The sequence below is a fragment of the Pteropus medius genome, unplaced genomic scaffold, assembly GCF_902729225.1.
Source record: "Pteropus medius unplaced genomic scaffold, Ma_sr-lr_union100, whole genome shotgun sequence".
Classification (NCBI taxonomy): Eukaryota; Metazoa; Chordata; class Mammalia; order Chiroptera; family Pteropodidae; genus Pteropus; species Pteropus medius.
The window spans coordinates 42,187,483-42,202,568 of NW_024340849.1; the positions used below are offsets into that span (position 1 = coordinate 42,187,483).

A 15,086-nucleotide genomic window follows, 5' to 3' on the forward strand; every position below is an offset into this window, starting at 1 on the left:
ACTAGAAACTTCAGTGTAAGCTAACATCATTAAATAAGATATTTTGCGGCAATTATTTGTCTCTGATTTTATGGAAAGTTTTAAATTTCCTACATCTTTATTCTTATATGTTGGTCACTGACTCTGTTTCATGTAATTAAAATTTTATTACAAATAAGGTGAAGGGAATCCTTTTAAGTCCAAATATACTAGTTTTTGATTTTAAAAATGTGGCCACTATCATTATTTATGACTCGATGGTATAAAACATGGAATTATTAATAGTACAGTGCCCTCTTAATGACAAAACCTATGAATGTTAACAGTATATAAGGTGATCTTCCACAGTATTGAAATAACTTCTTAAGCAGTATAAAACCAAAACCGTTTTCAGTACAGATGTCACTCAGGGTATATTTGTATTTTCTTCCCTTCCTAGAGTTGTAAAGATGTGGCATCTGTGGAGAAGACAATTAAGTTGCTTCCCAGTAGCCATGTTGCAAGATTACAGATATTCAGTGTGGAAGGACAAAAGGCAATCCAGATCAAACATCAGGATGAAGTTAATTGGATAGCAGGCGATATTATGCATAATCTTATTTTTCAAATGTATGATGAAGGAGAAAGAGAAATCCATTTAACATCAGCTTTAGCAGAGAAAATTAAAGTAAGTTTTTCAAACTGGTTATTTGCAAGAATTTTATTTTACGCTTGGAAGACAGACTCTGAACAAGAAGTTTTATTGGGTAACCTCTAAGAAGCAGCTTATCACAGAAATAATACTATTATTTAAAATTCCAGGCTAAATAAGAATTTTTTTCATATACTAGTTTGAAATGTGAAGGATTCATGTGTGACAGAATTGTACTTAGAAAAATGATTTTGACTCTTAAACAAAATTCCAATCAGGCATTTTGTCATTTCCTGACCAGCTGTATTTCTGCATTCACAATCAAGATCACCACCTTACCAAAGCAATATATTTGTAGCTATTTTGAAGGCACTAAATTAAAAGTCTGTTAAAGGTAAATAATGAAACAGTATTGTTAACTCTGTAGAATAGAACCTTGATTTGGCTGTTTGAAATCGGTGTACTGCTCTCTAAAAGCATGAATCTTAGAAAATAGTTTGATTGGTCCTCAGTAGCTTTAGGTGGTTCTCATCAATCTGCTGTCGATTAAATGTATTATTTATACCCTGACAGGGTGAATCTATATATTGAAACTTCACTTGTCACTTAACAGAAAACCAAATCAAACCAATTAGATTGTTATCACAAAGTAGACAGTTCTGGCATTCTTAATGGTTAATTGAAAGAATAGTAGACAATCTATGCTTGCTTCATTAAAAGTACAGTCAATTCAGCTATAATGAAACACATGCATTGCCAAAAATCACTGTACTATGTAAAATGGTACAATAAATATCACAGAGGTTGTGGGGAAAATGGGAATTAGAGGCATAATACTCACACCTCATCAATCGTTAATAAAGATAGGAGACTAATAAAATAGTACCAAAAACAGTAACAGTAACATATTACATGATTAAGAAGTTTGTAAACACTTTAAATATATGTCAGTTTACTTGTGGAAGTGAGTGCAGAAAGGGTCATAATTTGTGAGTTACTGTGGAAACTGGTGGAAACTCTACTAGATGTAGACACATGTGGCTCAGTACACATAATTAGCTGAGGTGGCTGGCAGGTGTTTGAGGTTTTGTATATTTCTACATGGCTCAGTTTAGTTGGGTACAGTTTTCTGTGTTCAGCTGTTATAAAGTAAAATTTGTTTTATACTCAAATTGTTCTCCGATATTTTAATTACATTAGAACAAATTTGTATTTTCAAACCAAGCGTTATAGCAGAACAAACTGTACTTTTTTCCTTGACATTCAAAGAGAGAAAACTTCAAATTTGTGTGAGAAAATAATTTTCTAAATCTTAATGTTTCTTTAAGGCAATTAGAGATTAATATCCCTCCATCCCTGGAAAGCCAATATTTGTGGACCTTTATGTAAAGAGATCCCAATTAAATAAATATTTGGACATTTGCAATTGGGGACAGGATGTAGAAATTACTTTTTTGTATTGTCATATCCTATAGCCACCTTGAGTTTCCAAATATAGGATCTGATATTTTAAAAACAAAAGTTCAACTGACTTTATTTTTAAAATCTTATTTGGAATAACCCTCGTTTCAGCCAGTTTATTTTTTCCCTTCATAATGAGGGAAGGGATGATCGAGAAAGAAATAATCCTGAAAGGAAAGTAAGTCATTTTTATCTGTATCAGGAGATTTGAAGACGAGTGGTTTAAAAGTAGGGCCAGGAGCCTAGCTTCTGAACTGGTTCCTTGCTGTCTCATAACAGTGTTTCCACATTCTAGTTTCTTACCAAGGTTAAGAAGAAACATTGACTGGAGAACCTCTTCTTGTATATAATCTTTTTGCCATTCTCTAAGTGTGTGGCCTGCATTTGATACATTTTGCCTCAAATTTAGTAGTTACCTATATCTTAGTTTCCAAAGATTTTAAAACATGCACCTCTTTATTGACAATAAAAGATATTAAATACTATTTTATTATAGTTTTTAAAGTGGTTTTTATAGTCTTTAAAGAGTTCTCCAGCATTGAAGAAAGTCAACCCAAACAGTCTAGCTTGCTTCTTCCACTATTAAACTATGATAAATGAGACTTAAAGATGGTTTAAAAATATAAAAAGGTGACTAAGATTAGAATAGCATAAACTAGGATCAAAATATTAGAATGTTAATGAGTTAAGAATCACTACTGTTGAAGGTTAAAAGAGAAGTTGAACTAAAAATTCTTAAATAGAAAAGATTAGAAGCTTCAAAGTAGGAGAGTAATCAGTTTTAAAATATGGTTCCAGTAACAAAATGTGGAATGCAAGAGCTGTAAAATTAAAATAGAAATAAAGCATTCAAGAGTGGATTAAGACCACATGGTGGCCTGGATAATAATTACATCAGTGGATGTAACTCGTTTTCTCATCCTGCTTAATAAGGGTCCACCTAAATCTCGTTTAAAGACTGTATTAAGATTCTTTTTTTAAAAAATTGATATCCCTCAGAAATGATCACATGGTTTGCTCTGTATGTTATTTTTAAACTATGACCACAATGATAATCTTGTGGCAAAACTCTAAAGAAATGACGTAAGAATTTTTATTATATTGCATTGAAAGATGTGGCAACATTAACAGCAAAGATAAATAAGATACTGTTTTTTATCATAGTAATGTATGAACCACCATTCTTGTCAAAAAGGGGACTTTCTTTTTCCTCAGAGGTAAGTAGAATGGGTTATACTTTAAGAGTCTTAATTTAGTAAGATAAGTGGCAGTAGGAGGGCATTGGACTAAGCTTTATATTCTTAAATATGTAATCTTTCTCTTAGGTTAATTGGACTCCTGAGATTAACAAAGAACACTTGCTACAGGGTCTGCTTCCTGATGTACAAGTACCAACATCTGTAAAAGATATGCGTTATTGCCAAGTTTCATTTCAAGATGATCATGTATCTTTGGAAAGTGCATTTACAGTAAGGTTTGTGTGCACATTTTATTTGGAGGTATTTCAAATTTCAGCGCATGGCAACAAAAATACTTTGTTCCTAATGTAGAAAATATCAATTTCTGTGAAATATGGTAGTTCATCTTTGGGATAAAGCTCGACTGGAGGTAATGACTAGTTTCTTAATATCACTATAACCCTCTGCTTAATTGGCTCCTCTAGTATCTGTAAGAACTGTGCAGGCAACAGTGAAAACACCTGCAGAATGACAGGCATGAAAAGTATAAAATATGTACTGTGATCAGTCAATGTATTGTTCAGAAGGAAAAATTCTTTCATTGATTAGTGATGATTTTCAAAGCTGAGTCCAACCATACCTACTCTATAGAACTGATAGGAAAGGTAAAGACAGGTAAATACATTTAAAAACCTATCTATCATCCTGGCCTCTCAATTCCTTGTCCACCTCTTTTCTAATAACCTCCTTCACTTTAATTCCTCTACCTATTTCGATACTATTCCCAACACTTAGACTAGCTCCATATTTGAGACAAAATTTTCAGATATGCTAATCTCCAATCATAGCTAGATCTTTTGACGAGTTATTCTTACCTACCTTTTCTTTCTCAATGCTCTCTTTTCATTATTTCTTTTTAATCCAGCATAGATACTGTGACTTAGCACTTCTGTAATATTTTTTTGTCAGTATTCTCTTTACAAATAGGCTTTTCTCTATATCCTTTGGGTTAATTGTCATCTATAAATTGAGTATTACTGTAGTTAAGTTTTAGAAAGTGAGATACATATGTGTATATGTACATATATATCTCTTTAGCATATTGAAACTAATTTTTTTCTATAATAAATAGTGTGACTAAAACCTCTTAACTTGTTAACCAATTTCAGACCCCTTCCCGATGAACCTAAACATCTAAAATGTGAGTTAAAAGGTGGGAAAACAGTACAGATGGGCCAAGAGCTTCAAGGAGAAATAGGTTAGTATGGCCTGCTTTTTTCCTTGAAATACTTATATAATATGTCCTTAAATTCATGTTTTGGCATACATAATCTGGAAAGAAAGCTTTGGGTTTATATATGATAATTGGTTTAAAATCCATTGTCGGAAAAGATTGAACGTTTTTTGCTATCTTTGCTTAGGCAGATATAACTGCAATCAGTTTGACAAAAATAGTTTGTTGGAAAAATTTTGGCTTTTGTTAGAAGTAATAATAGCTGATGTTAAAAGTATAAAGTAAATATGTGAGTGAATTTATGTATCCCATATTTTTTATATATATAGGATATTATGTAATATTAAATTACTTTATTCAAATTTTTATGGTAAAAAATCTGATTAACATCAATATTATATTAGATATATTAATACAAATGTACTTATGTAGATTCTTGATATTTTTTGTAGTGATGATAAAAGTAATTTTTTACAAATATACATAAAGACAGCAAGCTTGTGAGCATAGTTTTTTTGAAGTGTATATTTATAGATATATCTTTTATTGAAAGATAACACTTTAAAATTAAACTCTCCTTTTAGTTGTAATAGTTACAGATCAATATGGAAATCAGATTCAAGCATTTTCACCAAACTCTTTATCTACCTTGGCAATTGCTGGAATTGGACTTGATAAGTCACAGTTGAAAACTACTTTTCAGGTAACGGCTGCTTTTCATAACAATTGGCGTATGCCATTGGTCTACATATAACAAAATTTTGGGAAAACTAAAATAACTAAAATTTGATTTTACTGTTTACAATTAAAAATCATAAAAGGCATTACAGAAACTTTTTATAAGGAAAATTTTGAACACTCGGCTCCAGTAGTCATCATTTCCTCTTTACCGTCTCATTTTGAAGCAAATTCTATACATTGCATCGATTCATCCATAAATACTTTGATATGCATATAAAGGAAGTTTTTCGTGCAGCTATTATTTAAATAAAATTTTTCGTGCAGCTATTATTTAAATAAAATTTCCACACCCTGCATTAAAATAATTGTGAAAGTTTGCAATTGTTTCGTTAATTGATATTAGCTTGAAAAATAAGAACTGTGATACACTTACTTCAGTTTAAAACAAGCAAACATTATGTATTCTGCTTAAAGAGATCAGTCAGCTTTCGAGAAAAGGATATGTTGGAGTTGGGCCTTCAAGGAACCTGCCAGGCCAGAGTAGGTGAAAGAGGAAGAATTCTAAAACCCAAGTAAAGTTGACTCTATTTATACTATTTAATACTTTTTAAAAGTCTTCCTTTTAGAGCTTTCATTACAGTTTTTACTGACAGAATATCATAAGAATAGCCTCCTTGTTGCTTTTCCTAACTAGAGTTTCTATTTCCACTGATCTGTTATGTTGTGATTTTCTGATGTTCAGAACACCACTTTTACTATATCTTAGCACTGTTGAAGAACTTTTAATGATGTTTTGTTTACTATACAAAGATAGGTTTCCTCTTTGATTTTCAGATTCTTCTATTACCTAGCTTTACCTTATGTTTAGATGATATAAGAAGATAACTGTGCTCCTGCTGTTATGCATGAACAGTCTGCAATCACTTTATGCACAGACTCCCAACCTCTTTCACTAATTGCTCATAAATTGTAACTTCCCACATCTTTAGTTTCCTCAACTATTAGATACCTATCAGCATGTAAACATGCTACAATATGTCTCATCTTAAAAAATGTTCCCCACTCTGCCCCCCCAAAAAGCACACCAAAACTTCTTTGGCTCTGAATCCTGTCCATACACTGCCTTATTTCTCTCTTCCTTTTTAATTGTATAACTCCTTGGAAGAATGTGATTGTATATCACATTGTATGTTTTCCCATCCTTTTTTGTCATTCCCAAGCAGGCCCCACTCAACATGTTTTTCTGCCCTATTCTACCTGACCAAATCCATTGTCAATTTTCAGTTCTCATTTTACGCCACCTATCAGACCTATCAGCATTTTATACTATAATTTTAGATTCCATCACCATGGCCTAAAAATTCTATCTTCACTCATTTTCAAACAATAGGAATCTACCCCCAGTCTCTGCTGATAGAAGAAGAGCCTTACCTGACAGAATAATCACAAGAATATCCTCCTTGTTTTTTTTTTAAAGTAGTTTTAACATCATTGTTTCTTAAAATAATTTCTGCATCTACATGAAATTATTGCTACTCTGAAGTACTTCCCTTTGATAATTTCAACATTAGACCTTAGTGCCTTTCAGAATTTTATATTTTAGTCGTACTTATCTGAAATTTATAAAGGCATATACAAATTTCATTTTCAAGATTTGAAGTAAAACCAGAATAGCTTCTAACATGACATAAAAAAGAAATTACCTCTTTAAAAGAGCTTTTGCTGTTTCACTATTAAATGTGAAATTCTAGCTTAGACTACATATTTTGAACTTTCATTGTTTTACTATTGAATATTTAATTTGTTTTTTTTTTTCGTTTTTTGTTGTTGTTGTTGTTGACATTGGTTAACAAAATCCAGTAAGTTTCAAGTGTACAGTTTAACGGTAAAGGGCATATATATATATATATATATGCCCTTATATATATATATATATATATATATATATATATATATATATATATATATATATTGCATTATTGTGTTCACTGCCCATAGTTAGATTTTCTTTTTCTGTTGCCACATATTTGACCCTTTTATCCCATCTACCTCCCCCCTCACTCCACTCCACCCCATCCCAACCTCTGGTAACCACTGGTCCGTTGTCCATGTCCATGAGTCTCTGTTTGTTTGTCCTGTTCATTTGTTGCTTTTAGGTTTATATCCCACATATAAGTGATATCATATGTTTTTCAACTTTTTCTGTCTGGCTTATTTCGCTCAGCATGATTATCTTGAGGACCATCCATGTTACCACAAATGGCAGTATTTCATCTCTTCTTATGGCTGAGTAATATTCCATTGTATATATGTGTCACAGTTTCTTTAGCCAGTCATCTATCATAGGACACTTCGGTTGCTTCCATGTCCTGGCCACTGTGAATAATGCTGCTGTGAACATCGGTGTGCAAATATCTTTTTGGATATAGTTTTTCAAGTCTTTGGGGTAAATACTCAGTAGAGGGATTGCTGGATCATATGATAGATCAATTCTTAGTTTTTTGAGGAACCACCATACTGTTTCCCTAGTGGCTGTACCAATTTGCAGTCCCTCCAGCGGTGTATGAGGGTACCTTTTTCTCCACATCCTCTCCAACACTTGTTATTACTTGTCCTATTGATTATAACTATTCTAACAGGTATGAGATAGGATCTCATTGTGGTTTTGATTTTCATTTCCCTAAGAGCTAGTGATGTTGAGCATCTTTTCAAATATTTGTTGGCCATTTGTATGTCCTTTAGGAAGAAGTGTTTGTTCAGTCTTCTGCCCATTTCTTGATTGGATCATTTGTTTTTTTTGTTATTGAGTTGTATGAGTTCTTCGTATATTTTGGATATTAGGCCCTTATTGGAGGTGTTGCTTGCAAATATATTTTCCCATTCGGTTGGTTGTCTCATTACCTTGTTGATGGTTTCTTTTGCTGTGCAGAAGCTTTTTAGTTTGATGTTGTCCCATTTTCTTATTTTAGCTTTTATTTCACTTGCCTTTGAGGTCAAATTTATAAAATCCTCTTTAAGTCCAAGGTCCTTAAGTTTAGTTCTTATGTTCTCTTCTATGTAATTTATTGTTTCAGGTCTTACATTCAGATCCTTAATCCATTTTGAGTTAATTTTGGTGTGTGGTGATAGACAACAGTCTAGCTTCATTCTTTCGCAGATGGCTTTCCAGGTTTCTCGCACCATTTATTGAAGAGGCTTTCCTTTCTCCACTGTATGTTTTTGGCTCTTTTATCGAAAATTATTTGCCGTTGTAAACATGGATTTACTTTTGGACTCTAGATTCTGTTCCACTCATCTGTGTGTCTGTTTTTCTGCCAATACCATGCCATTTTGATTATTGTCGCTTTGTAGTATAATTTGAAGTCGAACAGAGTGATGCCTCTGTCCTTGTTTTTTTTCCTCAGGGTAGCTTTGGTGATTCAGAATCTTTTGTGTTTCCATACAAATCTGATGATTTTTTTTGTTCTATTTCTTTAAAAAGATGCCGATGGGATTTTGATGAGAATTGTGTTAAATCTCTATAATACTGTAGGTAATAAGGTAATTTTAACTATGTTGATTCTTCCAGTCCAAGAACACGGACTGTATTTCCATTTCTTTGTATATTCTCCAATTTCTTTTAATAGGGTCTTGTAGTTTTCATTATATAGGTCCTTCACATGTTTAATTTGCTTTTCAAATATTAAAAAATTCTCCTGTATTTAACAGGCTTTAGGGGAGATTAATTTTGATTATTTTGCAATCTTTTTATATTGTTTTACAAACAGTTGTTTCAAAACATAAAACATGAAAATTTAACTCTCAATTTTTAAAATCTGATGAAATAGATTTGTACTTATTGGAAATTTAAGATGATGAAATTATTAAGGGTCAGTATTAAAATGTAAATACAGTGCTCATCTACTATGGAATTAGTTTATGTCATTCAATCACATTGTAAAAATTACAAGCTAGTTTTATTGCTTTCTATTAATATAATATATTAGGCTTTCTAAATACCAGAGATTGAGCGGTAACAAATAAAAGCCCCTGCCTTCTTGGAAATCACCTTGTAAAGTAGAGCACATGCAACAGGTAGGATATGAGTGTCTAGAAAAAGCATGGTAAAGGAATAGAGTGCCACTTTGTAGAGTGGTCAGTGGTCAGGGAAGACCCCTCTGAATAAGATATCCTATGTGGAGAAACCTAAAGAAAGCAATGTAGATATCTGGTAAAGAATGTTGAAAATGGAGAGAAGGGGCAAGCGTAAAGGGTATTGAGCAAGCACCTGTGGCTTGTGGGGAACAGAAAGAACAATATAAGTGTAAATAAGGGAATTAGGAAAAGAGAAAACAAAAGGACATAGCCAGATTTTTTTTACATCTCTTTCTCACAAAAAAATTCATTTTATCTCAAGGAAATGAATTTTATGGTATGCCAGTATTGACATGTGTGCAAGTAATTTGCCTCTTATTTTACCTAGAAACATGTCTCCATCTTTTCTCAATGCCTTTTTTTTTTTTTTTATCTCCCTGTCTTTTCTCAATGTACTTTTCCTCACTAGGAAAATACACAAAGTATAAGTGTAAGAGGCATCAAATTTACTCCAGGTCCTCCTGGAAATAAGCATCTTTGTTTTACTTGGCGTGAGTTTTCTGACCTTATTCGAGTGCAGCTAATTTCTGGACCACCAGCTAAACTTCTTCTTATAGACTGGCCAGATTTAAAGGTGGTAAGTAACTTCCTGCTTTGATTGAAAGAATTTAATAGCACATGGCTCACTATGTTCAGCTTGTTGATGGATCAAAATAGGCATATTTTATTGTTGAAGTAACAACAAATAATAATAGTAATAGTAACAGTAACAAAGGGACAAAGTAATATGATTCTTAATACATTATTTAATTCATCACTGTTCTCCTTTGATAAAAAATAGTATAATTCAAATACTAAAAACATTATTATGGAAATTTTCAAATATGCATGAAAGCAAAAATAGTATAATGAGACCCTAGTTTCAGCAGTTACTGATTTTTGCCAATTATGTTTCATTGTTCTCACTTACTTAAAAAAATTTTTTTTGCTGAAATTTTAAAAAGCATATCAGATACCAAGTTATTATACCCATAAAAACTTCTGTATACCTTTCTACAGAAGTTGTAATTACTATATAAGTAGCTAAATTTTAAATACTAATTTAACAAATGTCTGTTAAATCTGTTACTTTTGTTGAGTTTTTACTAAATATTTAGAATTCTAATTTTGAAATGTTCAGATTCTGGCATTTAGTTATGGTATAGCAGAGCTTTATCTGTTGGTATGACAGTTTACATTTTTTTCTAAAGGAAAATGAGCTCACATGATTATGGTAGTAGATGAAATTATACTACTAAAGGAGCAGATAATCTAAGAAAAGTTTATATACTGGTGCCCTAGTTTGAGATTGCCCTTTATGATTTATGCATTTTAAAAAAAAAAAACAGATGAACTGGTATATGACAGTGTGCTTTAAAAAAAATTTTCTGTAATAGTGTCTTGACTGAGGAGTATCAACTAAAAAGACAGTGCATTTATTTTTATCTTGGAGCATTTACATACTACATATATTAATATTCTTTGTGCCTAATGATGTCAATAAAGGATTTCTTGGTTGATTATATTATGAAATAATTGCGTACCTTTGAGGTGGAAATAAATCTTTGACATGTTCATCTTTTTATACGATTTTGTGTGTAGAGAGGGGGATATCAAAAATAATTACAGCTCGTTAACTCAAACTTTATTAGCAGATTTAGTTGTAGACACCATAGAAATCCAGAAGCTTTTAAAATAAAACCTAAAACAAATTTCTCATTCTCTTAGAGATATTGTTATATGTGGATAGGGCTGAAAAAGTAATCATTGAATATCTGATTTTCATAGAATTTCCTAATTTAATTCTTGACCCACTTTCTCCTTACAAGATCTTAAATGGAAAGGGTAACTGATCAAACATCTGACCATGAGAAATAAAAAAAAATGAATATATTATATAAACATACATATATATCCCTTCATTTAATCTTCAACATTGTGTAATATATTATTAACATTCATATTTTCTAAATGAGGAAACTTAAATCTCAAAATGTTAAATTACATGCCACTACTAAACAGTCGCAGAGGGCAGATTTGTATTTATGGACATTTGATTTCAGATGCCTTTTCCACTATTTCCCAGAAAACTTTATGACTGACATCTTGGGCTATAGTCATTTACTGAAGGATATCCTTTAAAAATTGTACTATTTGATGGGTAAGCATTATATGATTAGGAATAAAATACCACGATGTGCTTGTATTTGGAAACTCAGCAGTTTTTAAAATTTAAGATTTTTATGAACTAGCAGATGGCATCTAGTCAACTTTATCCATATTAACTTTGTGCTAATCAAGCATTTTAACTAAATCAGTCTCAAGCATATCTTTAAAAAAAATAGTCCTATCTATAACACAGCATTAATTTTTCTCCCACTTTTAGCAACATAATTTGTTCCTAACATAATTCGATAACCAATCACCTCAGATAAAGTGGGGGATTGAAGAAGCAAAGGGAACATTATTGGTAGGAGAGATGATAAGTCAGCTTTCTCTTTTTTTTGCTAACTAGTTCTCTCCTATTTTCTTTTCTTTCTTTTTTTCTTCCTTTTTTTTTTTTTTTTTAACTTTTAAAATCTGACACAGAGGACTGGACTTTTATCAGGTTTCTTGCTTGACAGTGTGTTTCCTGGATATATCCAGGAAATATTAATAGTCAGCAGGCAAATTCCCAGAATTACACAAAATTTACATAAAGTAGGCTAAAAGCAAGAGTTAGAAGCCAACAAGACACTGAAGGTTATCAGCAACTAGTCTTATGTAACTGAGGACTTAAGAAACTATTACTGTTTCATGTAGAATGGCAGAGTGCTGAAAATTGACAGAGGAGCTAAACTATAGATAGCCAACACTAAATCTAAGAACCTAAGCTAAACCTCTGTTCCTTTAAAATCATTCTAATATGTACTTTTGGTAATGTGTTAGAAGCCAGCAATGTCAAATGTTATTTTTCCTTTTATCAAATTATTAGTCATTTCTACAATAGATCATTTGTGACAATATATTGACTTTCAAAAGTTGAATTGGTGAAAGAAGCCATTTGTGAATAGAACAGAGGTAAATTAAGTAATCATTTTATAAGTATACAAGTAGTAATGATGCTGTTTGGCACATATGTTTTAGTGCTTCTTAAAATATTTATGTCTGTCAGTCCATTCCAGTAATTAATGGAAGAGAATTACAGAATCCTCTCATTGTTCAACTTTGTGATCAGTGGGATAATCCAGCACCTATACCACAGGTTAAAATAAGTCTAATAAAAGGTAACAATTTAAAGGTAAGTTTTAAATGTCCTTAAATAATTTTTACTTAAAATTCTGAGTTTCATTCTCATGATGATGCCTTTAGGTATCACATTTCTTTTTTTTTTTTTAATAATGTTTATTATTGCTTAATTTAAGTCAGCTTTTAGATTTTTCATAATTATTTTGACGAAGTAAAGTTTATATCTTGCAAGCAGTATAACAAGCAGGCAACATTCTAAATTATGAATGTTTGAGTGTTTATAATTCTAATATTTGGATCTCAGATTAGGATGAATAATGACCTGCAGTATGGGTTAAGGAACAGATATTATTAGGGAAACTTAAAAGGTAAGCCAAGAGTCATGTGAGTTACCTATTCTCTTGCTTACCTTATGGAGAGCTATCAGGGCATGGATATAGCCGCTAGACCTATACTGGGTTATATTCTAGGGTAGGGGGCAAACATATTGCTTGGATACCAGGAAGTCCATGAGTATTGGGATAACCAGCTGCTTAGGATCTACTAGGAACTTTGGGTGCCTGGTGCAAAGTTGGAGGCCCTTCTGAGAGGGGAAAGGATAAAAGCTGCCCATCGCTTATAAAGTTGCATTTTAACACAGTCTCTCCTATTGGTTGAAGGGAATTAATTTGTCCTAGCCAAGTTATTACTAGGCAACACAGAGTTCCTGGGGTTAAATCAGCCAGGCTTGAGTATCCCTTCACAAACATTTTAATTTAGTAGATGAAAACAGTCGATAATATGTAGCTATGCAGTTCCTTGAAATTAATCCATTAGTTCAATAAAAATGCCAACAGGGATTTCCCAGGGCCTAACAAGTTGATCTTTCAAGTCATTCAGGATATTAAAGTGCCCAGAGTGGATTGTGGTTTACATGGATTTGTTTTCATAGTAAAGTAACCAGAGTCAGAGATCTTAAGCCTGTCAAAAAAGACTATGATTTTGTTTCTGTTCAACCTGAAATAGATTTGCTTCTCTAGCTTAGCAACAAGAATTTAGGACCCAGATGGAAGAAATACTTTGAGAAAGATGAATTGAAAGGCAATGGATCAGAGGGTAAATGTAACAAGTACAAATATAGGACTTTCTCATTTCACTTACTCCTCAGTTTTTGCCTCTCCAACTATTGCGTTTTTGTCCACATGGTACCATAGTTATCTCATCTTTAGGTTCCAATTAAGCGGAAATGCGTATTAGAGTTTAGGAGAGAGTGTGACTTTTCTGCTTGCTACAGTTTACAAATTCACTTTTGTTCTTAATGTTTATGTTCAGGAAAGTTAATCAGTGATTAATTTCTATCCCAAATAAGAGTAAGATTCTAGTTTGTAGAGACATATCTGCAAAATGATGAGAATTTTCTAACCATTGATTAGGAAATATGGGTACTGATTCTTAATTACTTAAAAGTGAAAGCTTGATTATCACTACGAAGGCAGTATTGCAACAGAATATTAAGGAGCACATTTTAGTAAGCAAAGAGAAAGATGAAGTAACAATAGACACCTTGATTTTGTGTGTGTGTGTGTGTGTGTGTGTTTATGTTTACTTATCTTGTGCCATCCCCCAGTTTTGAAATAGACCTTCAGTGTTTGTGTAACCAAACTTCACTTGATATCAGTGTTACTGAAATTGAACATTGAATTCTGCAACTTAATAATTGATAAAGATGAGTGATTATTATCCTTTAGATTATGTGATTACATTTACATTATTTCAGCTATTCATATTAGAAAATTATAGGTTTTAGAAATGTGTGCTAATATAACTTTTTGAATAGTAATAGGGGAAAAGAATTTGATCTCTAGAATTTTCTAATTAACCATTTTTGTTTTGTTTTTAGCTCACTCCTTCAAATCAACAGCATAAAACAGATGAAAGGGGCAGGGCAAATTTGGGAGTATTCAGTGTTAATGCCCCTAGGTAAGAACTGAGAGTTTAATAGCTATTAGTATTATAGAGATCGGTTTTTCTTATTACTTGTCAAAGAGTAATAAACTAGCATTCTATTTAGTGTTAAGCAGCAAATGGAATAAACAGGAATAGAGACGTTTCCTAAATTTTAAACTTTGTACAAATTGTCTCAGAATTTTTAGATTACAATTAATGTAATTTGAACCCCCCTCTTTTTTTTCTTGTCAGAGGAGAATATACGATGCAGATTAAAGCCATCTATAACAAGACTACCATAGAAGGACCTACAATTAAATTAATGGTTCTTCCAGACCCTGAAAAACCCATTCGTCTCAATGTTAAATATGACAAAGATGCTTCCTTTTTAGCAGGGGGTGTTTTCACTGGTGAGTAATTCACAGTTTTAAATAAATTTGTAATGATAATTTGCCTTTTACATTAGTGGAATGAATTATCCTAGGTGCTTAGCGTGATAAAAAAATCAAGCCTGTAACAGCCTTTTAAATGGCAAAGAAAGTACATTTCACTTAGCTACATCTTCTCACCCCTATATCCGACATTCCTTTAATGGTCAGGAATGAACTAAAAGTTCATAAACTGATAGCTTGAGGTAATTCCATTTGTGTTGTTC

At 32.1% G+C, this 15,086-nt stretch overlaps 1 protein-coding gene across 1 annotated transcript in view; it reads left to right on the plus strand.

Annotated features, from left to right (window-relative positions):
- Positions 1-15,086, plus strand: part of SMCHD1 (structural maintenance of chromosomes flexible hinge domain containing 1) — a 140,625-nt gene that overhangs the window by 76,937 nt on the left and 48,602 nt on the right. Inside the window, exons 25-32 of the mRNA XM_039845162.1 lie at positions 419-646; positions 3,397-3,545; positions 4,419-4,507; positions 5,068-5,186; positions 9,708-9,875; positions 12,432-12,557; positions 14,385-14,464; positions 14,684-14,841. Coding sequence (XP_039701096.1) covers positions 419-646; positions 3,397-3,545; positions 4,419-4,507; positions 5,068-5,186; positions 9,708-9,875; positions 12,432-12,557; positions 14,385-14,464; positions 14,684-14,841 — 1,117 coding nt within the window. The remainder of the gene's footprint in view (positions 1-418; positions 647-3,396; positions 3,546-4,418; positions 4,508-5,067; positions 5,187-9,707; positions 9,876-12,431; positions 12,558-14,384; positions 14,465-14,683; positions 14,842-15,086) is intronic.